At 39.8% G+C, this 23,835-nt stretch overlaps 1 protein-coding gene, 1 long non-coding RNA gene, 1 other non-coding gene and 1 pseudogene across 3 annotated transcripts; 3 read left to right on the top strand and 1 right to left on the bottom strand.

The window, feature by feature from the left end:
- Positions 1-11,815: 11,815 nt before the first annotated feature.
- LOC143600450 (uncharacterized) lies at positions 11,816-12,876 on the top strand. The gene is made up of 3 exons (XR_013147472.1): positions 11,816-11,960; positions 12,618-12,674; positions 12,844-12,876. It is a non-coding gene; the product is annotated as an uncharacterized LOC143600450 (long non-coding RNA).
- A 2,090-nt stretch (positions 12,877-14,966) lies between these two features.
- LOC143600459 (U6 spliceosomal RNA) lies at positions 14,967-15,067 on the bottom strand. The gene has a single exon (XR_013147473.1). It is a non-coding gene; the product is annotated as a U6 spliceosomal RNA (small nuclear RNA).
- A 518-nt stretch (positions 15,068-15,585) lies between these two features.
- LOC143600451 (protein GRAVITROPIC IN THE LIGHT 1-like) lies at positions 15,586-18,233 on the top strand (annotated as a pseudogene).
- Positions 18,234-20,977: 2,744 nt separating this feature from the next.
- Positions 20,978-23,415, top strand: LOC143600455 (tubulin beta-2 chain-like). The gene is made up of 3 exons (XM_077078142.1): positions 20,978-21,447; positions 22,336-22,605; positions 22,695-23,415. The coding sequence occupies exons 1-3, from the start codon at positions 21,054-21,056 to the stop codon at positions 23,372-23,374; spliced, it is 1,344 nt and encodes a 447-aa protein (XP_076934257.1). The 5' UTR covers positions 20,978-21,053; the 3' UTR covers positions 23,375-23,415.
- Positions 23,416-23,835: the final 420 nt, after the last annotated feature.

Genomic DNA, 23,835 nt, shown 5'->3' on the forward strand with positions numbered 1-23,835 from the left:
TCCGCCGGCCGTCAGTGCCATCTTTACCACATCTTTCACTGGGCCGGCGGTGACTTTTTCTGCAAGCTCCTCCACAGCGGCGACCACGGTTGTGAGTTCATCTCCAATGAGTTCACCTCCGATGGTCTCGACCACGGTGGCTTCTACCATGCCTCCTCCGGCGCCAGCGACTACCTCGTCCATGGCTGGCTCTTCAGGTATGTTCGGGGTTGGGACCTCTAGCCAATCTTTGCCTCCTTCCCATCTCCTTGACCTCTTGGATGGATATCCCTTAGGTTCGGGTGATGGGTTTGGCGGATACCGGCCTGTTATCGACCCTACAGGTGCATGGGGTTACTTTGGCCTATTATTCCTTCTTATCATTTTTTCCTAACTGTTTTTTGTTTTTGCAGTTTCGGATTCCAATGAGGTGTATGCTCCACGGTGGAATATCCGCCGGGGAATGACCCTCCGGACGGCTGCGGATTGCGTTGACTGGGCACGCCATGCCGCCCCAAGCGGTGCGTTGGGTGAGGCAATGGCTAGCTACCAAGAGGGTAGGCTATCCAATGAGCTCCGAATCCTCCTTGCCCGGATGCAGCCGCGCGTCGAGTTGCTTTGTCGTGAAAACGACAAGTTAAAAACTGCGCGTAGCCTGGAAGTGGCTCAGGCGCGAGCATTGCGGGAGGAGAATAAGAGGCTTGCTGCCACCGCTGCAGAGAAGGAGAAGGCCTTCAAGGACCTTGAGGTCGAGGTTCAGGCCAGGCACGAGGCCCGTTCCAAGGCTACCCAAGCTGTTAACGAACAGCTTAGGTTGGCCAAGGAAACTACGCGTAACGCGACCGAGAGGGCCACCAAAGCTGAAGCCATTGCTGAGCCTCTGCGCGCCGAGAATGAGGAGCTTAAAGCCAAACTAGAGAAGCTTCAGCAGGCTCATGATGCTTTGGCCTTGGAAGACGCCAAGAAGCTCCAAGAGCTCCTGGATCAGAAGGGTATGCTTGATCGCACTGAGCGTAAGCTTAAGGGTGTTGAAGAGGCTGCTGCTAAGGATGTGTTGCTTGCCAACCTCACCAAGAATGAAGCCGAACGCACCCGCGATCAAGCTCAAGCTACCCTCCAAGAAGCTCTGATCACTAAGGAATGGCTTCTACGAGAAGTGTTGCCGCAGGTACGCATAGCTTCATAATTTCTTTGCTTTATACTTTTCTTTATACTTAGAAAAGTTTTTGATATATATATTTTTTTTGTAGGTTGTGCATCGGATTTTCGCGAACACATCTTATGACGATGCCATGAGTGCAGCCCTCAAAGCTTCTCGTGAGGATGGGGAGAAGGCTGGTTTCCTGCTTGGTCTAGGGTTTGCAGAGAAGGGCATCCCACCTTCCAACTTTCCTTTACATGATGTGGACACTGAAGCTGCCTATGACCAGGCTGTGAACCAATATGCTGCCTTCCCGCATCCGGTGGTGGAGAAGGTGAACGAGATTGCTGCTGCTGATGACGGGCTTTCTGTTCTCAAGGCTTTCCTTGAACCGCCGCAGACAACTGATGGTGCGGGTTCGAGTGGGTTTGGAGGGAGTGGTCCTGAAGCTTGAACCTTGAGATCCCTTCCGACCATTAGAATAGATTTGTATTTTTGTAGGCGGGTAGATACCTAGCCATTCTTGTAATGTTTAGATTTTTATGAAATATAAATGTTTTGTTAACGCCTTGCCTTGTAAACATTATATGTTTTGCTCATGCATATTTTAGTTTAACTTAGCAATTTTCTAAGTGTTTTGAATAAGTTAACCTTTCGACGCGTGTTAGATAATAGGTTAATGTTCTGCTTCCTCTATCATGATTGTGCGGGTAAGACCGTCACTTTCACTTAGCAGGATGGCCAAACTACCTATATCTGACCTGCGTGAAGGTTTTCCTCATCTTCCCTTAGAAATATTTACTGTTTTTGTGTTTATGCGGGTTGTGCCGCCTTCCACACGCAACGACTTACTTCTTTCCACACTTATTTATGCGGTGAATACCGGCATATCAGTGTGGTCAGTTCATAAGTATAAAGGTAAGGCTATCAACACAATGTGATAAAGAAGAATCATTTTCATTAGAAGTGGCTCTAGGCCTTTTCTTTACAAGTTTGGAATTGATCTACATGTAACATTTGCGTAATTGAGCTCCATTCCATTTTCTTGGGATGGGGGTGCCATCGAGCCTTTCGAGCCGGTATGCGCCCTTTCCCAAAACTTCTTTAATAACGTATGGCCCTTCCCAGGCCGGGGCCAGCTTTCCTGGGCGCTCTTGGTTCGAAGCCTCGTTGTTACGCAGTATGTAGTCTCCGACATTGAAGTTGCAGAGCTTTACCCGCGTGTTGTAGTACTTTTGCATTTGTCGCTTGTAGTTCTCTTCACGCGCTGCGGCTAAGTCTCTGCGTTCTTCGGTTAGCATAAGGTCTAACCGTCTTTCCGCATCATTGTCTTCTGGTTGAGTCAAGACTCTTGGTGAGGGTAGACTAATTTCGACCGGGACCATGGCTTCAGTGCCATAGGTGAGGCTGAACGGGGTTTCTCCCGTACTTGCCTTTTTTAGCGTTCTGTTTGCCCAAAGAACGTGTGGAACCTCGTCCACACAGCCGGATCTATGCTCCAGGTTTCTTTTCTTTATGCCGTCGACAATGCTCTTGTTTGTTCTTTCCACCTCACCATTACCCTGCGGGTGTGCCACTGAGGTAAAGGTGTGGGTGATTTGAAGTTCTTCCAGCCACTTTTGTAGCTTCGTGTCAGCAAAGTTGGTGCCATTATCGCTCACCAAATTCTGTGGAAGTCCAAAACGACAAATAATAAATTCCCAAATAAATTTTTTGATATTTTTTGCGGTTGTTTGGGCTAAGGGTTTTGCTTCTATCCACTTGGTGAAGTAGTCGATGGCTACCACTAGGAACTGAACGTTCCCTGCTGCTGTGGGAAATGGGCCTGTCACATCGATGGCCCACTTCTGAAATGGCCATGAAGAAGTGACTGGAACAAGTTCGTTCTTCGGGCGATGCGTGTTGGGTGCGTAGAGTTGGCAGGACCTACATTTTCTAATGTAGGCCAGCGCATCCGTATGCATCCCCGGCCAATAGTATCCCGCGTTGTTTAGCTTAGCTACAACTGCGCGTGGACCTGCGTGTACTCCACAAATGCCTTCGTGTACTTCCCTTAGGAGGTAGTTGGCATCTTGGTTGTCAACGCATCTGAGTAGTGGGCCAAGAAAATTACGCATGTAAAGTATGTCATCAACAAGTTGATAGTTCAGTGATTTACAGCGTATCTTTCTTGCCTGTGTCTTCGATTCTGGTAATATACCCGCCGCAAGGTAATTTATGATTGGTGTCATCCACGTTTCCGTTCCGGTTTGGATGACACAAATTTCCTTGTGCGGGACTGATGGTGCTCCAAGAAGTTCAACACGGATGTCCTTTCCCAAGTGGGTGAAGGCTAACGATGCAAGCTTGCTTAACGCATCCGCAGATTTGTTTTCGCTTCGCTTGATGTGCATAACTTTGCAATCGTTAAAATCGCGCATAAGGGTTTTGGCTTGTGCGAGGTTCAGGGCCATTGTGTCTTTCACGGCCGTGTACGTCCCGTTTATCTGGTTGGCTACTAACATGGAATCCACGTGGGCTTCCAAGTTTTTCACCCCCATTTTACGCGCAATTCTTAATCCGGCCAAGAATGCTTCGTACTTCGCTTCGTTATTCGTACTTGGGAAATCCAGCCGAATAGTGTAAGTGTACTCTTGGCCTGTTGAGTTAGTTAGTTTTAACCCTGCGCCTGAACCCTCATTGTTGGTTGCTCCATCGGTATAGAGTCGCCAGACATCATCAATGTCCTGTGCTGGAGAGGGTTGAGCCTCTTCCTGGCACTCTGTTTCCCGCGATGCGGGGACTTCCGCAATAAAGTCGGCCAAGACCTGGCCTTTTATGGCTGGTCTTGGCTTGTACTTTATTGCGTATTCTCCCAACTCAATTGCCCATTTGGCTAGGCGTCCCGACAACTCGGGTTTGCCTAGAACGTTTGCAAGTTTGAAGTTGGTGAGAATGGTGATTGGGTGACCTTTGAAATATCGTCTTAGCCTGCGTGAAGCCTGTACAAGCGCTAAGACTAATTTTTCCAGGGTAGAGTACCGGGTTTCCACGTCCGTTAAGACGCGGCTTACATAATAGATGGGCATCTGGATGCCTTTTCGTTCTACTAGTAAGACTGCCCCGGTTGCTCTGTCTGTGGCGGAAAGGTAGAGAATTAATTCCTCCCCCGCTTCTGGTGCTGTGAGCGTTGGGAGTTCAATCAAGCGTGACCAAATCTCCTGAAAAGCTGCTTCCGCTTCTGGTGTCCAGTGGAAGTGAGTTTTCTTCAAGCAATTTCTCAATGTTGACACGAATGGGAACGACCTATCCGCATGGTTTGCCAAAAAGCGGTTAAGTGCGACTAGTCGTCCATTCAGCGTCTGAGCCTGTTTGATGGTAGTAGGTGATTCCATTTTGATAATGGCTTCGACCTTTTCAGGGTTCGCTCTGAAGCCATCTTTGGTAACGATGACTCCTAAGAACTTCACTTCTTCCATCCCAAAAGAACACTTGCTCGGGTTGAGCTTCAGTTTATCCGTCTGAGCGTGTTGAAAGTTTCTTCGATGTCTTTCAACATCGCTTCTGGCTCAAGGCTTTTGATGACCAAGTCATCCATGTAAACTTCCAAGTTCCTCCCGATTTGGGTATGTAACTCCTTGTCCATCAGGCGTTGGTATGTGGACCCGGCGTTCTTAAGTCCGAATGACATCATTTGATAACAAAACGTGCCATCGGGCGTCCGAAATGCGGTTTTGTCCTGATCGTCAACGGCCATGTGGATCTGATGGTATCCCTTATACGTATCAAGGAAGCATTTAAGGCGAAACGGTGCTAACGAATCTACCTTAAGGTCAATTTCGGGTAACGGGTAACAATCCTTGGGGCTTTGTTTAGGTCTTTAAAATCTATGCACATGCGCAATTGTTTGTTAGATTTCGGTACCATGACGGGATTTGCAACCCACGTTTGATATTTACTAACGCGTACGATGCCTGCGTCAAGGAGTTCCTTGACTTGGGTTCTACACGCGTTAGCCTGTTTCGCCGCTTTTGAATGACCGGCGTAAAAGCCGGGTCACATTTGAGCTTATGCTCTGCCTTACTTCGGGGTACACCAGTCATGTCAGCTGGTGTCCACGCGAAGATGTCAGCGTTTTTTTGCAATAATCGTTTGAGTAAGGTGCGTGTGGGATCAGTGATTGTTGGGCCAATGGTAACGGCCTGGTTAGGGTATTTGCCATTGAAGGCCCATTCTTCTGGCTCGTTAATGGTTGGTTTAGCCATATTTGGTTTGGGTTTAGATGAGACAGATGCGATGCATACCTGGGGAATACCCGTGATCATCGCGACACCCTTAGCTGTTGGCCACCCCATCATGCCGTTGACCGAAGACACCACTGCATTAAATCTTGCCATCCCATCTCTCCCGAAGAGAATGTCGTATGTGTGGTGTGGCTTCCTCATTACGACGAAGTCCACGTCTTCTGTGCGGGAGTATTTCCCGTCAGTGAGAGTGACGGGGAAAGATAGGATACCCAAGGGGGTGTTTGTGTTGCCATCGAACCCTTCCATCGAGGCGTAGACCGTTTCTAGGCGTTCTTTGTCTTCGTAGTCCAGTTTGTCGAAGAACTGCCTATACATGACGGTTGACGAAGCGCCATTATCAGCAAGAGTGCGGGAGGTGATGTAGTGCCCCAGCTGGCTTTTGATCACTATGGGGCCTTCTTTGTTGGGCCCTCCTGGCACACGCGGGAAGCGCACTTCAGCTTCCTTCCACGCACTTAGCTCTGTCGTTCGTCGTTTTCTTCCTCTGACGTTGCCATGAACCATGTGGATGCTGATGTCGACGGGCTTTCGTCCGTTGCCCTTGTACCGATTGTCATTTCTCCCTCCGTTCTTGATTGACGCCACGAGGTGTGTAAGTTTTCCATCTTTGACGAATGTTTCGACAATATCCTTCAAAGACGTACACTCCTCTGTGGTGTGGCCTTTTGTCCCGTGGAAGTCACAGGATTTGCTCTGATCAGCGTTATGACGCTGCCGGATTATTGGAGCCTTTGGCCACGGGAGTTTCTCGGTGGCGAATATCTCGGTGACGCTTTTTGTGAGTGGCGTCCATCTGGGATTCCGGGACGAGTGTGTGTTGTCCCTTCCGCCTAATAGAGGGCGAGAGCTAGATGAGGTGTCAAAGTTTATCCTTGACTGCCAAATACCAAGCTTCCTCTTTTTATTATGTCGGGCGGTACGAACATTATTTTCTCTGGTCCTCTGCGTGTACAGATTTGTGCTCTGGGGAAGATTTCTACCCAGTTGCTTCTCCGTCTCGGCAAAGCGTTTAGCTACCGTCATGATGGCATCCCACGTAGATGGCATGCCATCTTTACCCGTCAAAGTGCGGATAAGCTCTGGGTACTCGGCGCCCTGGATGAAAGCGGCGCGAACAAGATCTTCGCTTATAGTGCCTAGACTTAGCTTCTTTGAGTTGAAGCGAGTGATGAAGTCTAGCAAAGATTCGTCTTCCTCTCGGACGCAGTTGAGGATCGTCCACTGCTCTTCAGTATATTTTCTTTGTTGACTGAAGTGCTGGCTGAACTTGTGCTGGAAGTCTGCCCAATCATAGATGTGGTGGACCGGTAGACGATCAAACCACGCTCTGGCTGCCCCGACGAGCGTCATTTGGAACATGTAACACCACGTGGGTTCCGTCCAATTACTGACGGTTGCCCCCGCTATGAATCTGTTCAAGTGATCGTCTGGGTCGGATACGCCATCATAAGTGCCTATGTTGGACATCTGTTTGGCGCTCTTTGGAGCGATTTCTTCCGCAATGTCTCTTGCAAACTTGGATGTTCCCGCATTTGCAACAGTCGGTCTGAAAGTTTTGGAGAAGTCACGTGGGTTTCCCCCCGTACTCTTTGGCTTGAAGGTTTCTCCAAAATTTATTTTCGAGCGGAAGTCTACTTCTTTACGCTTCTCTTTCGCCTTATGACGAGGGTTTGCGTCACTGTCAGATTCTTCCCAATCGTCATCCGAATACTCGCAATCATTGCTCGTGTTGAGCTGTTGTTGAGTGCTTCCGAATTCGTCGTTGGCCTGTTGGAGTGAACGTAAACGTTCATCCAACTCAGCTTGGAATTCTTTCTGACGTGCTTCCGCCCAAGCTTTAACTTGATCTAGTGTTTGGCGGGGGAGCCTCATTTGTTGCTTCACCTGGGTATCAATGAATCCCAGGGGAGGATTGTTTACTGCACTTGCCCCGGCTTGGGTAGCTGGGGTAGTGTTCGTAAAAACCGTGTATTCACCGGTATTCCCCCCCAGTAGCTGGGGTTGTGGTTACCGGGGTTTCTTGGTCACTCGGTGGCCTTGGCATCGGAGTAACCTTAACCATCTTTCCAGAAGTTTTGAAAAAACTGGAAAAGAATTAGTTCTAGCTTAATGCACGGATAGCACCAATGAAGAAACACTAAATGACCCCAGCAGATTACGGATAATCTTAGGGTTAAGTAGATGTTTCCCACGAGGGTTAGGTCCGGCAAAGATGGTTATTCTTCTTGACCTGCAAAACAGACACCGTGAGCTCGTCACTGAGAAGGGGGGGTTCCTCCTTGTGACCACCCTCCGGCGTGAGAATCAGACTAGATTGCTCTGAATATAAGTGTATATTGAGAGAAATAGCTAGAGAGAAGATAAGATGATCATACCGTTCCAAGATGTTGGAGTATTTATAGCCGAAGGTAGGTTTCCAAGCAGGTACGGCCAACTGTATAATATTCCTTTTCCACCAACTACGGGCTACGTACGTGCCACGATGGGAGTTGGTGGGTAGGCAGCGGCTGATAGTGACATTTTGTACTGGAGCGTGCTCCTCCTCGTACTATTGTCGGTGAGCTGTCACCCTGTGATTGGTTCATGGGCTGCTTTGGTCAGATCTTGTCTATTTTGTCCATACATTGACATGTATAGTACAAAAGATCTTCCAGAAGCGTACGGACTGGCTCTTTTGGGCGAGAATATTCCCGCCTTGCTCATTCATTCCTCAGGTGACATTGCTGAAGTATGAGTTAGTGCCTTATGCGTGTAGCGTTACTGTTAGTGCGGGTAGCCTTCCTTCTTGGCTTGTACCCACAGCTGCGGGAACAGGTAGGGTACTGTACCAAGGGAGGCTTTCCTGCGTGAACAGCTGGCTTACTGCGTGTAAGGTCTTCATCTCTCTGAGCATGGTGGGTCCTGCGGAACCAGCTGGTCCTTGCGCAGACGTACCTCTTCAAGGTGTGTCTTGCGGGTCCAACTGGGCTTTGCGGGGACCTACCTCTTCAGCATCTTAAAAGCAAAAACAAATGTAATGTTTTAACCTTTTGTAAAAAGTTGTAGTGCTTAATGTTCCAAATGGGAAAGTAATGTGGGAAAAAGTGAAAATTGGTTTTACTCTTTAGTTGTGGCTTGTGTGAGTGATGCGACTGACCGCGGGCAGGGGGGACAGGATGCACGTGCACTATGCCCAACTATAGGATACTGTGCGTAAATAGTAAATACTGCCCGTAATACAATGCCTCGTGTAACCTCATTTATCGGGAACTTTGGATGCTCATATTGACAACTAAAGGTATCTTCTGTGTACAAACCGTTAAATAGTAAATACAAACATAAAATAACAAATAACATTATGTACCCAAAAGTCAGACTATTATTTTACCTTTTATCTGATAAAAGGCAGTAATAATTTGGTCCCCATTTAGTTAAGGTCTTCAAATCCAAAAATGACAAAACTCGCGAGGTGTAGAAGGAAGTCGACGTATATTCGGTCGATTTCGGATTATGCATTAGAACTTAAACAAATAATAATTTGGTCAACGCCCAGTTACAACAATTTAACATATAATAATTTCGGTTTCTGATTTATCGGTCAATTTCGGGGAGTGGAGTAAAGAGGGCGGGCCGAACATGGGCCACTAATGGGGTTTGGAGTAGGGGTGTTCAGTATTCGAATCAGACTCAAATAACTCGAAATTCGATTCGATTCGCAATCGAATTTGACCGTTCAAATTCGATTTTCAGTTATTCGAATTCGATTCGGTTCGAACTTGATTTTAGTAATCGAATTTTGAATCGAATACGAATTTATGATTGTAAATTCCTATTCGATTCGAAATTCGAATTCAAATTATATATTTTATTTTTATTATATATATACATACTTATGAAAAGATAAACTACATTAATCTTTCGAGTTATAGAGATTAAAAATAGAAAGTTTATTATTTTGGTTAATAACTAATGTAGTTGGACAATGATAACTTTAAGTAATTTATTTATTTTATGGACTTGTACTTTTTTTGTTAAAAAACTCAAATTTATAGTGGTTTTGAAATTGAAATATATTTTTTTTGATTGAATTCGAATTCTATTCGAACTTCATTTTCGAATTGAATCGAATTTGTCGAATTTATTTCGAATTATTTCGAATTCGAATCTGGCTTCAAAATTTCTAAATTCGAATAATTCAATTCGAATATTCGAAATTCGATTAGTTGAGCACCTCTATAGTTTGGAGGACAACTGGAATGGGCTCATGGATATAATATTCTAAGTTTCTAACTATGCTTCTAACTCATGGGTAGAAAACTCATCATAATTTACCATATTAACATAGACTACCTTACCATACACATACCTCCTGGATGGATAGAAAACTCATGAATGTTTTTAAGCACGGTTGTATAGTTTGAGAGAAAATGAATGCTTTTACAAAATTGGTGAATAGCCACCGTAACAGCCGATGTGTTTGTAAGTGTTTAGGCATGATGTATAATCAATCCATTAAAGCGTCAAGGGGCGGGATTTCAATGGGGAGCTTCAGCTGGTTAAAATTGAAACTCTTCAGATATGGTTCTAATTAGCCAATCCTAAATTCAAATGACTCATATCTGCTATCTGAATTCAAATGCATCATATCTGCTCTCTTCTAATTAGCAAACCCTAAATTCAAATGCCTCATATTCAGCCTTACTCCATGACCTGCAAACACTACGATTAGGTTATTGGATTGCTGGCGTTGTTGTTAACCTATCATTTTTAAAGAGCATGTATATACAAGGTAGTTTAGAAAGAGCCAACACTTTGACATTATTGTTGGGTGAGATTTTAGGTCAATAAGGAACAAAAAGCTGTTTTTTAGGTGCCATGGACACAAAACTATTCAACTATTATTTTGGATTACTCATGTGAGCTATTGATATCGTTTGGTTACGTTAATGTTGAGGATAAAATTCCGGTGATATTATTATTATTATTATTATTAATTTTATGGATATGAATTGGTTATAATATGCATTATGTTACTTAATACAATGTTCATGTTCACGAACCGCTTGAATATATTATTTTTATTACTGTAATAACTTTTAATATTTGTGGTTTGCTAATAATTTATCGTATGTAACTTATAGGTCTCTGGAAAAAAGAAGTGCCTGGCTGAGTTTGGGACTGTCACACGGTGTATCGCACAACGCGACTGAACATGTATTGTTAAGTCAGTTTGTAACTCTTCGATTTATTGATGATTTGATTATCACATCATCACTGTAGTTAATCGGTAACAATTATGATCTTAGCAGGGACGATTTCGGGAAACTATACAAAGAAAAGCATCTGAAAAACAAATCCGTTTCGGACGTGAGTTTCGCTTTCTCATCATTGTTAAATTTTGATAATTTGTTATTCATTTTATATTTTATAATTTGTTGGTAACCCAAAATGTGCTTTTTGGGACTTGTTAATATTGTGTTTTGCAGGTAATTCCCTAATGTTGTTGATGCCAACAAAGCCATTTGTGTGCAGGTTTAAACGTGTGGTTGTGTACACTCATGCGATCTCAAGGTTTGTTAGTATTCGTGTAGCTTCTATGTCAAATGTAAAAGTACAAAAAATAAATTTCCTTTATTAAACATAACAGGTAAATAAACAAGTGAAAAATGGATAGAGCATATGATACACCAACAGAACAACTTTGTTCAAGTTTCTTGGTAGGCTTTTATTTGAGTTTTATGATATTTTAAATGTCGAACACATTAAATAGATGACAATGAAGTTAAGTTAAAACTAGAATGAACTGAAATTAGGCTATGAACTGTTAATTGATGTTAACTCGGATGCATTTGTTGTCTTCTGCAGTAGGCTACAAGCTGTTGTTTGATGTTTATTTAAGCCTTGATTCAAGGTACGTTTGTTCGTTTATTTAACATAACCTAACAAACGAACGAAGACGAAATTTAAACAAATGGATTTTCTTTCATGTTCGTTCTGAACATGCACGTACTTTTGTAAAGGTTTAACTTTAATCGTTTATTTTTGTTTGTTTGCTTATTTTTAACTTTATTGAACTAACATAACTATCGATGAAAGCAACAGGTAGCGGGAGGTATTGCTGGAGCAACATGGGCCATAAAGGGGTCTCGTTTAAAAACCAAACTGAGCCAAGCCACTCGTTTTTTTAACAAGCTCAAAATGTGGGCGACTCGTGTTCAGGTCGTTTATAAACGTGTCGAGCCTGACCCGACTCACAAGCCAACTTGTTTATTTAAAAATGATTAATTTTGTTTTCTTTACACATATTCATTACATAAAACTTGAACACTATATGTATATTTTTTTTTTAATATTTGCTTGTTTGTTTGTTTTACTTTGTTGCTAACTTGCATAGTATTTTCTTGTTCGTAACAGTTTTATTCAATTATGCAGATTGTAGATGGACATAGAGAAACCGGTGTCGGTGGGTTCAAAGTTGTTGCTCTTCAAGTCTTCAATGGTGGATAAGAGAAAAGGTCAACTGCTTCCAAAAGGGTTTAAAGTTGATGCTCTTCATGGTGAACGGGTCGTACACAGTAAGCAAGCTATTATTATAATATAATAGTTAACATGTAAATTAATTAGTGCGTAACAAACGAGCCGAGCTCGGCTTCACTTTTGTAGCTCAAGTTGGTTTGCAAGCCTAAACGGGCCATATTAAGTATATTTATCAAGGGTAAAATAGATTGCGGGTTTTACCGCGGCTTTATAAACAATAGTTAGATGGGTCTGTCAAGGTGTCAATGTATGTTACTTTTGTTTAATGAATCAAATGTGTCTGTATCATGAGTTATAATGCATTTTCACATGTTCATGTGGGTCACTTTTTATGAGTAAACAGTTGTGTGAGTTATTTATGTTTTTGATGGCTTAGATGGGTCATTTAAATCATGGCATATAATGCACTTTTATACTTTCAAATAACTCAACTAAATGGGTCAGTTTGTATGAGTAAATGACTGGTCAACGTGGGTTAGTTTTGTTTGTAATAGATCAAATGGGTCAGTTAAATTTTGGATCTGTAATGCGGCCAATCTGGGCAATCTCTATTGGTGTTAGTGTTTTAATTTTTATATTTTGTTGATTTTAGTCTAGAATTGTATACTTTAGGATTACCTATGTTTTGTATTTGATTGTAGACCCTAAATTAGTTTGTTTTAGTAAACTACTTTGTGATTATGTGGCTATCGCAGATGTGATTACTATTAGTTCACATAGAGAAAGAGTGCTCGAATATGTTCGCCCTCAAGGTAAAAAGAACGAATGTTTTTTTTCGTTACTGTCCATTTTATATTGTTTAACATAGTTTAATTGTTTTAATGTATTTTATGAACTTCTGTGTTAATTGTGTTTATGGATGATGTTAAGGGTTTTTTTATTTGATTTATTCCAAATTTGTTGTGTTCTTGAAATTTTCAGTTGATCCTGGATTATATGAAAGTAAAAAAGAAGATGCAACGATTAAGCAGGTGTATAAATGAAGTTCTTTATATTATTAGTGTATATATTTATGATTTGATAGCTTATATATTTATGATTTGAAGTTCTTTATATTATTAGTGTATGTATTTATTTTTCGTGGCATTTGTAATTACAATAAGAATTGAAATATTATTGAATTACAACATTCAATAATTTGGTTTTTACTGTTGTAGATCGATTCAAGTATCTGTACATCACGAATTTTGCTGCTGTAAAAGGTGTTAGAAGTGCTTGCTGCTCATACTTTTTGGAATAGTTTTCTGGTCAACGATAGATGCTTTGGTACTTTTCTAAATTGTATGTTTCAGTTGCATCATTTGTTTGATGTGTGAGGGGAAAGATTTTGATAATGTGTTTGGAGAATTAAATCTTCTATATTTGGTTTCAATGCTCATTAATTTAAGCTCTTTGGAGTGTTTGAAATGGTGTCTGCTATATTTTCTGTCATTATTTATGCAGGTTTCAGATGAATTGGATTTGCAATCATATTGCTTTTAGCCGCTGCAATGTTTATGATCAAGTTTGCTCTGGATTTTGGGTTCTCGGCAGATTCATTTCAGTTGGTATTAAGGGTGTAAGTTTGGTAAACGAGGTTCGTCAATCATAGTTATATTTTGAAAGAAAAGTTGTTACAAGTTTGAATCAATTTGGTATTCGAGATCAGTTTGGGTACAATTTGGTTGTGAATTAAAGTTTGATCACCGGTTGAATGTGGGCCATTTTTAGTTGATGTTAGTTTTTGGTTCAAAAGTAACTTGAAAAGTTTCAAGTTTCGGGTTCGAGTTAAACCAAATTTTGTTTTAGATTTGGTCTCGGTTTTCAGATTTAGTGAAAAGACATTTGGGTCATAGATTTATTTCGGTGTAAACTTGACTTTAAGTTGGTCATCCAAACTGATTTTTTGTCAAAGGCTCATTCTATTTTTCCGGTTTATATAAGATTGTTTTGGGTTCAAAGTGTTTCAGAGAAGGTTCATGCATCTAAGTTTCTTAAAGATTTAGTTAAAGACTACATACACACATGTTTTTAAAAGAAAATAAATAAATGGGTTAATTTGGTAAACCCTTGAACCTGTTAGGTTGACATGAACGAGACCCGTGTATCATGTCAACCCCGTGTATTGCAAGTTGACCCAAACACGATCTATATAATTTAAAAAAAATGATTTTCTTTATTAGTATATTCATGTGCCTCTACAAATGAGTGCCACAAGTAAAATAGCTCTTGGCGACATCAATTAAAGTTTCAATAACGAATTAACTTTAGCCCAGTTAACGTGTCAATATTTTTGTTTCCTTAACGAGTAAAAAGTTTTTATTATTATTTATTTCCTTTTTTTATAATTGAGTCAAATTTAACCCATAAATGGGACCGTCTAAATGAGTCATCGCTTGATATAGACCTTTAAACAACACGAGTCAAGTTAAATCTTTAGGTAAAAATAAAACAGAAAAATTTGCTTATTATATGGTAAAAATAACTTTTTTTGTTAAGACTAAAATGTGCCAGGTGGGTTGCCGCGAATCACCTTTTTTACAAATTAATTTGAATTGTTATTAGTTGGTCAAATACTCGACTATACCTGGAACCGGTTCCTACCCGGACCCAGTTTTGACTTTTGTTGACCATACCCAGTTTGATCACTAAATGTAGAGAATCTGAAGTAGGTCTCTGAGTTTGATCCGTAATTTATGGAATAAGATTTAGTGTCAAATGTATCTGAGAACTTAAAATTTTCTCTAAATTATTGGGATGAGTTTAAATGTTTGATATAAGTACTATGATATGAATGTTCTTAATTTTACGAAAAAGTTAATTAAACCTTTTTTGGATTGGATAATTCTTAAGACGGTGATAAATTAGAATCGAATATAGAGTCGGTTCACCCCACTTAGCAATCAGCAGCCCAGGCTTGCTAGATCTGGCGCCAAGTATGGTGTAAACATCATTATGTTTTGTTAGGAAAACATATATATCATAGAAAAAACCGATGGCTCGACAATTAACATTCGGATACCAAGACAACATCTTCTAGCCTCTTTCTCTTTCTCTCTCTCATCTTGAAATTTAAACTAGTCGTGGATTTGATGTATCATCTGCGTAAGGGCCATGCTAACATTCTCTGTATCATTCTACTTTTATCGGATGCCCCCAAAGGGACTTCTCGCTCATCATGTTCACTTTCTTAGATTTCCAACAATTATAGATCGAATTAAAGTGTTTAACGGTTTAACCACTTAACAAACTATTCATTCACCCGATTTCCCATTCCGGATTTTGATTTTCACACTAAACAATTTGCTTTTCAAGCGAATACTTTTTATATTTCAATTATATAATCATGCATGGTCGAGCTCGAGCCAACACTCTAATCAAGTGTGTTACTTTTGAAACAAAAAAAAAGTAATTGGGCCCATTATTAGAAACTAGAAAAAGCCAAGAAGCCATAATTTTGTAAAAGCTTCAACACTTTTTCTACTCTTCTAGCCTTCACCGATAATAAAAAAGAGTGGGCCACGTGTGTAATTAATTACACCAAACCCTCATTCATCAATCAATACCCATTGTCCACTCCAACACATCTCTCACTTTCAATATCCAAAATCAAAGATCTAACACTAAAATAATTAATAATAATAATAATAATATTATTATTAACACACGACAGTTTCTCAATATGATGAATAACAAGGTCTCCAGCTTCTCAGATCTGATCCACCGTGTCACATCCTCCTGCTTACTCCACCCAATCGGTTCCGGCCGTCACTACGTCACCAACATCCACTCCGACGACTCCGATTCCGACTACGAAGACCTGAAACACTCCGACGATAACGGTGAACCAGAGGATGACATCACTCCCACTCCTCCAGCACCGGTAAAACCAGTAACAGATAACGAAACGGTGACGTTAACGCTAATGAACGAAGTGTTCGAAACGGTGTCGTGTTTGAAGAAAGCATACGTCAGCTTACAACAGGCGCATTGCCCTTGGGATCCTGATAAGATGAGGTCGTCCGATGTTACGGTTATTAATGAGCTCAAGAAGCTTGGAGTATTAAGAGAGAGGTTTAGGAGGAGTGTGTTGAGAGGTGGTGGTGTGACGGGTAAGAGGACGGTGGCCGGAGTTGAGGTGAGGGAGGTGGTGGCGCCGTATGAGGCGGCGATGGAGAAGATGACGGTGGAGATGAGGAGGAAAGAGGCGGAGATTGAGAGTTTGAAGGAGAAGCTGAGTGCGGTTAATGGTAGTGGTGGCCGGAAAAGTAGGTCTCATTCTTCTCATCAGTCAAAGAAGAAAGTCAACTATGCTAGTCAAATGCAAGGTGAAGTTAACTTTTAACAACCATGCTGTGATAGTTGTACATGTTGGTACTTGTACCATACAGCTTTTAGTTCACTTTTATCACTACTAGAATATATCATGGGTCGTTATATTCAAACACTGACGTGTTAATAATTTTATACGGTTACGGATAACAGCTTTTTCAATCTATACGGGTTGTATAGCCCCTATACGAGTCGTATAGGTTTCAAAAACCCGACACTCTTCAACCCAAAATGACAAAATTTTACACCTATATGAGCCGTATAGGCGCATATGGTGTCCAAATAACCTATATGGTGTGGATAACATATACCTAAAATATTAAGCCATAAAAAAAGAATAATAATATGGTTTTCCGGGAAACGGGAACGCCCATGCAAACTTTGAAGCAAGCGTTTGCCCGGTTAATACAACATAGACCGACAAGATTGTGGCATTGGGCGAAGTGTGTGTTAGCCTAAACAAAAGAAAGTCGTTCTAAAAATAAATATTATGCTGTGGAATTTTAATTTGTTTAAAAAAACGAAAACCAAAGTATATCAGTAAACAAAATAAACCGAACTGAATTGTGAATTCAGTTTTTAGTTCAGTTTCGAACTATATCCAAATCATGAATTCGGTTTTTGGTACAATTATTAGTTCCCGAAATCATGCTTATTCGGAAAAAATGTATAATATTGTTTTGATCGGATAATCAAACGAATAAATCGGTTTAATCAATTGACTTCGGTTCGGTTAGACACATTTCTAATTCGAATTGGTTTGGTTTTCGGTTAGGGCAAAAGAAAATTCAAAACCAAGTCAAATGAATAAACCGATATCAAAACTAATGAACACCCCGTATTTTCATTGGCACCATTGTTTGTGTACTAGAATAAAAACACTAATTTTAGTTTTTACTAATAGAATACAAAAATATTGAAAATTTCATTCTGTGCATTATCATAATTATGTCATAATGTGTCGTAGTGTGTCTCAGTCTATAGTCTATACGGGGTTGTATAGACCTGATACAGCTTGTATAGACTGAAAATGTATAAGCATGATGTCAATTATGCAGCCTATACGGGCATTATACACTTGTTAATGCACCATGGGAGTAGTGTTTGAATATAACAACCCATACAGTATTAAAAACTGAATTTTATGCATTGTTGATTGTACTTTATCTGCAGTTTCCCCGATGCCATTGCCGTCGCCGGAGCTATTCGAATCCTGCGTAAACAACGTCAAAGAAGGATCAAAATCATTCACATCACTACTCCTCTCACTCATGAAATCAGCACACTGGGACATAGCAGCCACCGTCAGATCAATCGAAGCCTCCACAACCACCACCACAAATGCCCTGAACACCACAACCGACTCTATCGTCGGCCCAAACCACGCCAAATACGCGCTCGAATCATACATAAACCGCAAAATCTTCCAAGGATTCGACCACGAGACGTTTTACATGGACGGCAGCCTCTCGTCCTTACTAAACCCTAACCAATTCCGATCCGAATGCTTCACGTAGTACCACGACATGAAGTCAATGGACCCGATCGAGCTGCTCGGTATCCTGCCAACGTGTCAGTTCGGTAACTTCTGCTCGAAGAAATACTTATCCATCGTCCATCCGAAGATGGAAGAGTCATTATTCGGTGATCTAGAACAATGGCGTCAGGTTTTGGCGGGAAATCATCCACGGACGAGATTCTACGGCGAGTTTTTGACCGCGGCGAAGGCTGTGTGGCTGCTGCATTTGCTGGCGTTTTCGATGGATCCACCGCCGGTTCATTTTGAAGGAAGTAGAGGTGCTGAGTTTGATCACCGCTTTATGGAGAGTGTGGTGAGGTTTCCTGGCGGTAGGGTGGCTGCCGGACATGTCGTTGGGTTTCCGGTGAGTCCGGGGTTTAGGGTCTCAGATGGATATGTTGTTAAGGCGAGGGTGTATGTTGTGCCTAGGGGTGAATTGTAGGGGTGGTAAGTGTAATATTTTGTTGTAATTTATGTGAGGTTATCAGGTTTGGTGTGATTGGTAATGGAGGATAAGGGTGTTTGGTTGGGTATGTTTCATGATAGGAACTAGACGAGTGTGTGTGTTTAATGTAGATGTACAAGAGATTGAATGGCTTTAGGTTTAATGGACTAGTTATTATTGATTTATTGGTCATAGGCGAATCGCTTAAGTGATGGTCTCATAAACTTCCTTATGAGAGGTTATCAGATCTAGTTTCATCCATTTTGTTACGGGTTGAGGCACGAGGTTTGTTTATATAAAATATAAGCATTTGTGTTCGTTTATCTTCATTTGTTATATAATCTAAATGAAGATTATTGAAAACAGATAAACGAGCATATATGAACAAATGTAAATGAACACAAACAAAAATAAATGAAAACACTTAAATGAACACATATTAACAAATATAAAACCTTTAATAGATCCAAGTAGTAATTAATTATTTTTCTATTAATACATGAATGAACGGAACATGTGTTCATGTTCGTTTAATTATACAAACTTCCTGGCGAACGGTTTATGAACAGCTCACCGAACGTTCGGCTCGTTTACAACCTTACGGGCCTAGTATGAAGGGTCGACTCGGTCACGTATATGGGTCAAAGGCCCAGAGTTGTTTGATTTTCTAAACTGTGAGCTGGACTTTTTATATGCTGATTTTAAATGGGCTTTTCATAAGGCTGTGAATTGGGCTTCTTAATGGTACACATGTTACATGCACTAATACTACGCCTCCAACTTGTTTGTTCTTTCTAGCTTCATTAACTTACGTACATGATCATCTTCGTCACCAACCATGATTTAAATTATATGATTCAAAAAAATAAAATAGAAAAGTTAAAAAAATATACCATAATATTCGCAAATTAATGGCTCAACAATGGTGGGCAATAAAGAATTTTTCTAGGACTCTGCTAACTGTCCACTCCTGCTTAAATCAAACTCAACGACGATGATTGAGGAGCAAGTCAGGTTTAAGATTGATGTGTTTTGAAGGCAAGGTTATATCATAATCATATGGAACGGTGATTTAACTATTTAAAAATCCTATTTTGTTTTAATCAAAAGTGTTTCACGGGTTATGCATGATAATCGTCATGTTAGGACTGAACCAAAATGTGACCCGTGAGAGAATATTATGGCAAACCAAAATGTCACAGTTTTATTGCATGTGCTTTCACGGGTACGACCTTGAATTGCTCACTCCTAGTATCGACTAATGGTTGCATAATCGGTGAAACGACCACCAACTTTGTGTTTGAAATGCTATTAGTAGTCTCGATTCTCGAAGAGTGTAATGGTGACACATCTCTAATTATCAATAGTTAAAACATAAAAATCATGTATATAAAACTCAATAAATAACATTCATAAAATTATTTTATTTTTATTATATCTATACTATATATAAAGGAGGAGTGAAAGACCTCTTAAATTTTAAAAGGTCTAAATTGTTATGCAACTTGTACAACTTTAAATGCATATAAATTTAAATTTTTGAGGGCATTTTGGTATTTACACAATATTCACCAACCGTTGTTTCATTTTCATTCTATACTTACAATTATTACCCTTCTATAGTTACAATAATTGTCCTTAAACTTTAGATAATTTTTTAATATTTAAGAATAGCTACACATTCAACCCCTCATTTTTATCCAAAAAATTGACAAATTGATTTATTTGTTTGTTTTTGTCTATATCTTTAAAGATAATGTGTCTTTTTAAAAACCAAACCTGCCATTACGACGTGCTTATTTTTGTCGATGTTTTGATATAAAAAAATTTCGAAACGAATGTTTAGGTTATAATGTACAAGTCAATAAATCATTCAAGTACAACTTATTTATGCAACTATATAAATACATTTTCATTCTCATTTTATATTTACAATAATTACCCTTAAACTTTAGATAACTTTTGTAATATTAAATAATTGTTACTCATTTAACCTCTCATCTTTACAAAAATATGACAAATTTATTATTTTTTGTTTCTTGTATATCTTTAAATACATTATGATTTTAATAAACCGAACCTACAATTACGACGTGCTTATTTTTGTCGACGTTTGGATACAAAAAAAATTCAAACCCGATGTGTAGATTATAATGTATAAGTCAATAATAAACATTTTTGTACAACCCTATATACATGTATCAACCGAACCAATTAAACAATTAACGTAATAAACTTTCTTAAAGTATTACACAATTAAGAAAACTAACATACGTATAAGCATTGTACAATATATCACCAGATGATTGATAAACAAATATAAACAAATATCCCATTGAAAATTGTTGTTGTCGTAGAATTATGCGGGTTTCATACTAGTATATGATAAAGCACTTGATACTTACCTTAAACTAAAACACAAAGATCTCATTTTCACATGACGGAACATGTGACTGCTTCGTTGGCCGTCCGGACGTCAACAACACAACACATCAATTTCCATTTTCTATTAACGCCTGCACCTCTAGTTAAAACCTTTTAACCCTGGTTAAATAAAAATATAACAACAATAATAATAATAATAATAATAATAATAATAATAATATTAGCTGGAGTCCAATCAACAATAAAATATCTCATTCACCTCTGTCAAACTCAATCTCCACCGTCAGATCCCCTAATCTCATCCGTCCATTCAAATTTCAAACCATTTTCATTTTGGAGCCGTTTTAAATAACACCATATATCCATATCCATATCCATAAGCGTCTCTCTGTTTCATTATTATTATTATTATTATTATTATTTCATTTCCATCACTAAACCATAACCAGTGACCGTAACCGGCGAACAAACATGCGTGAGATCCTCCACATCCAAGGCGGCCAATGCGGCAACCAGATCGGAGCCAAGTTCTGGGAGGTAGTGTGTGCTGAGCACGGTATCGATGTCACCGGAAAGTACACCGGAGACTCTGAGCTTCAGCTCGAGAGGATTAACGTGTACTACAACGAGGCTAGCGGCGGGAGGTATGTTCCACGCGCTGTGCTGATGGATCTGGAGCCTGGAACCATGGACAGCCTGAGATCTGGAGCGTACGGACAGATATTCAGACCGGATAACTTCGTGTTTGGACAGTCCGGTGCCGGTAATAATTGGGCGAAAGGACATTATACTGAAGGTGCTGAGTTGATTGACTCGGTTTTGGATGTTGTCAGGAAAGAGGCTGAGAATTGTGACTGCTTGCAAGGTATATTGTTTTAATTTGAGTTATTAGTTTTAGATCTATTCATTTTGTATGTTAATTGCTTGGTTAATTAGTTGTGCTTCAGTTTAGTATTTGAATAATGTAATAGATTTATCACTTATTTGCTCTGGATCTATTGATTTGTAATTCATTTTGTGATATTGTTTACAGATTATACTGTTGTGTATTATGCATGTGTTTATTGCTTGAATATTACCAATTGTGTTTTATGTATTATCTTCATGAGTGATTTGTGATATTGTTGATTAATAGTAGGTTCACTTAAAATTAGCCAATCTCGAGTGGTTGTCGTTTAAAAGTTGTTGGAAATTCTTAGTTTTTTTTGCCAGTTGTGTGTATGATTTGTTTGGTGATATTGGTTAGAAACTATATGTTGTGCTTATTGTTTATACATATGCTAAATACTTGATTATTTATAAATTGTTCTGTATGCCTATTTTCCAAAGAGTTATTGTCATTTTGGGAATTGTTTATCGTATCTTAATTGGGTAACTGTATAGATTAAAAGTAGGAACACTTTGAAATATGGCATAAACAAATGCTTAATTTGTTGTAGGTTAAGACTCTGTTGTTGAACATTATTATGTTGCGATTTTGGTTACAATTTCTATGTTCTGTTTTATGCATGTACTAATTTCGTTCGTGATTTGTTTATAAATTGTGCTTTTACATGCTCTGCACTAGTGGTTGAAATTATGGTGAATTTTATTTGTCTTTCAATTGTTGAACTTGTGTAAGATTAGAAGTACGATCACTTAAAATTTGGCATATACGATTGAATAATATTTGTTGCTGCTGTGTTTTAATAGTCTCCTGTAGAACAAGTATTCAGTTATAAAGACGCTAATTCTGTTTAATATTGACCTACAGGTTTCCAGGTATGCCATTCTCTAGGAGGCGGAACAGGATCTGGCATGGGTACTCTTTTGATTTCAAAGATCAGGGAAGAGTATCCTGACCGAATGATGATGACTTTCTCTGTTTTCCCATCCCCGAAGGTTTCTGACACTGTTGTTGAGCCTTACAACGCCACCTTATCTGTCCACCAACTCGTGGAAAATGCTGATGAATGTATGGTTCTTGATAACGAAGCATTGTATGATATCTGCTTCAGAACTCTCAAACTCACCACACCAAGTTGTAAGTATTATAAGCTTTAAATAGCATCTGTCATTTCTTATTGATCTGTGTTTAAGTTACGAGTTTTAATGATTTAATTCTTGTTACAGTTGGTGATCTGAACCACTTGATCTCTGCAACAATGTCTGGAGTGACTTGCTGCTTACGTTTCCCCGGTCAACTCAACTCTGACTTGAGAAAATTAGCAGTGAATCTCATCCCATTCCCGCGGCTCCACTTCTTCATGGTCGGTTTCGCTCCTCTCACCTCTCGTGGTTCCCAACAATACCGAGCCTTAACCGTTCCCGAACTGACCCAACAAATGTGGGACGCCAAGAACATGATGTGTGCAGCTGATCCACGTCACGGTCGTTACCTAACCGCATCCGCCATCTACCGAGGCAAAATGAGCACGAAAGAAGTCGACGAGCAAATGCTAAACGTGCAAAACAAGAACTCATCCTACTTCGTTGAGTGGATCCCAAACAACGTGAAGTCAACCGTGTGTGATATCCCACCAACCGGTTTGAAAATGGCGTCCACGTTTATCGGGAACTCGACTTCTATTCAAGAAATGTTCAGGCGTGTGAGCGAGCAGTTTACGGCCATGTTTAGGAGGAAGGCTTTCTTGCATTGGTACACCGGTGAAGGTATGGATGAAATGGAGTTCACCGAGGCGGAGAGTAACATGAATGATTTGGTTTCTGAATATCAGCAATATCAAGATGCAACTGCTGATGAAGAGGGAGAGTATGAGGAGGAAGAAGAGGAGTATGGTGATGAGGCTTGAGAAACAATGAGAAGGTGAAGTAAAAGAGGAATTTATAAATTTGATTACAATCAGTGGTTGTAATCTAAAACAGTCATTTTGTTATCCAAACATTTGTAGGGAAACTATTGTTTTTTATTTTGTTAAAACCTTTTTTTGGTGATTTAACTTGATCTTATGGTTTTCGTTCATGTGTGGTTATGAGATTTATTTGTATTTTTCTTTTTCTGAAGTATTCAGTTATATATCTGGCTAGTAGTAGAGGGATGATGTTAGGGGTGAGCAACTTAACCGTCATAGCCGTTAATCGAACCATAACCGAAAAAACTGAACCGATTTTAACCGATAATTGACATAACTAATGAGTCGGTTAAATATTTTTCAAAAACCGCCAAAAGCAGGTACGTTTTGGTTCAAGATAATTTCAAAAATCGTTATAACCGAACTGACCTATTTATTTAACCAATAATATGTTTGGAATT

This window comes from Bidens hawaiensis, unplaced genomic scaffold, assembly GCF_021521415.1.
Source record: "Bidens hawaiensis isolate Kalapana, Puna unplaced genomic scaffold, B.hawaiensis_p1.1 tig00054127_1, whole genome shotgun sequence".
NCBI lineage: Eukaryota > Viridiplantae > Streptophyta > Magnoliopsida > Asterales > Asteraceae > Bidens > Bidens hawaiensis.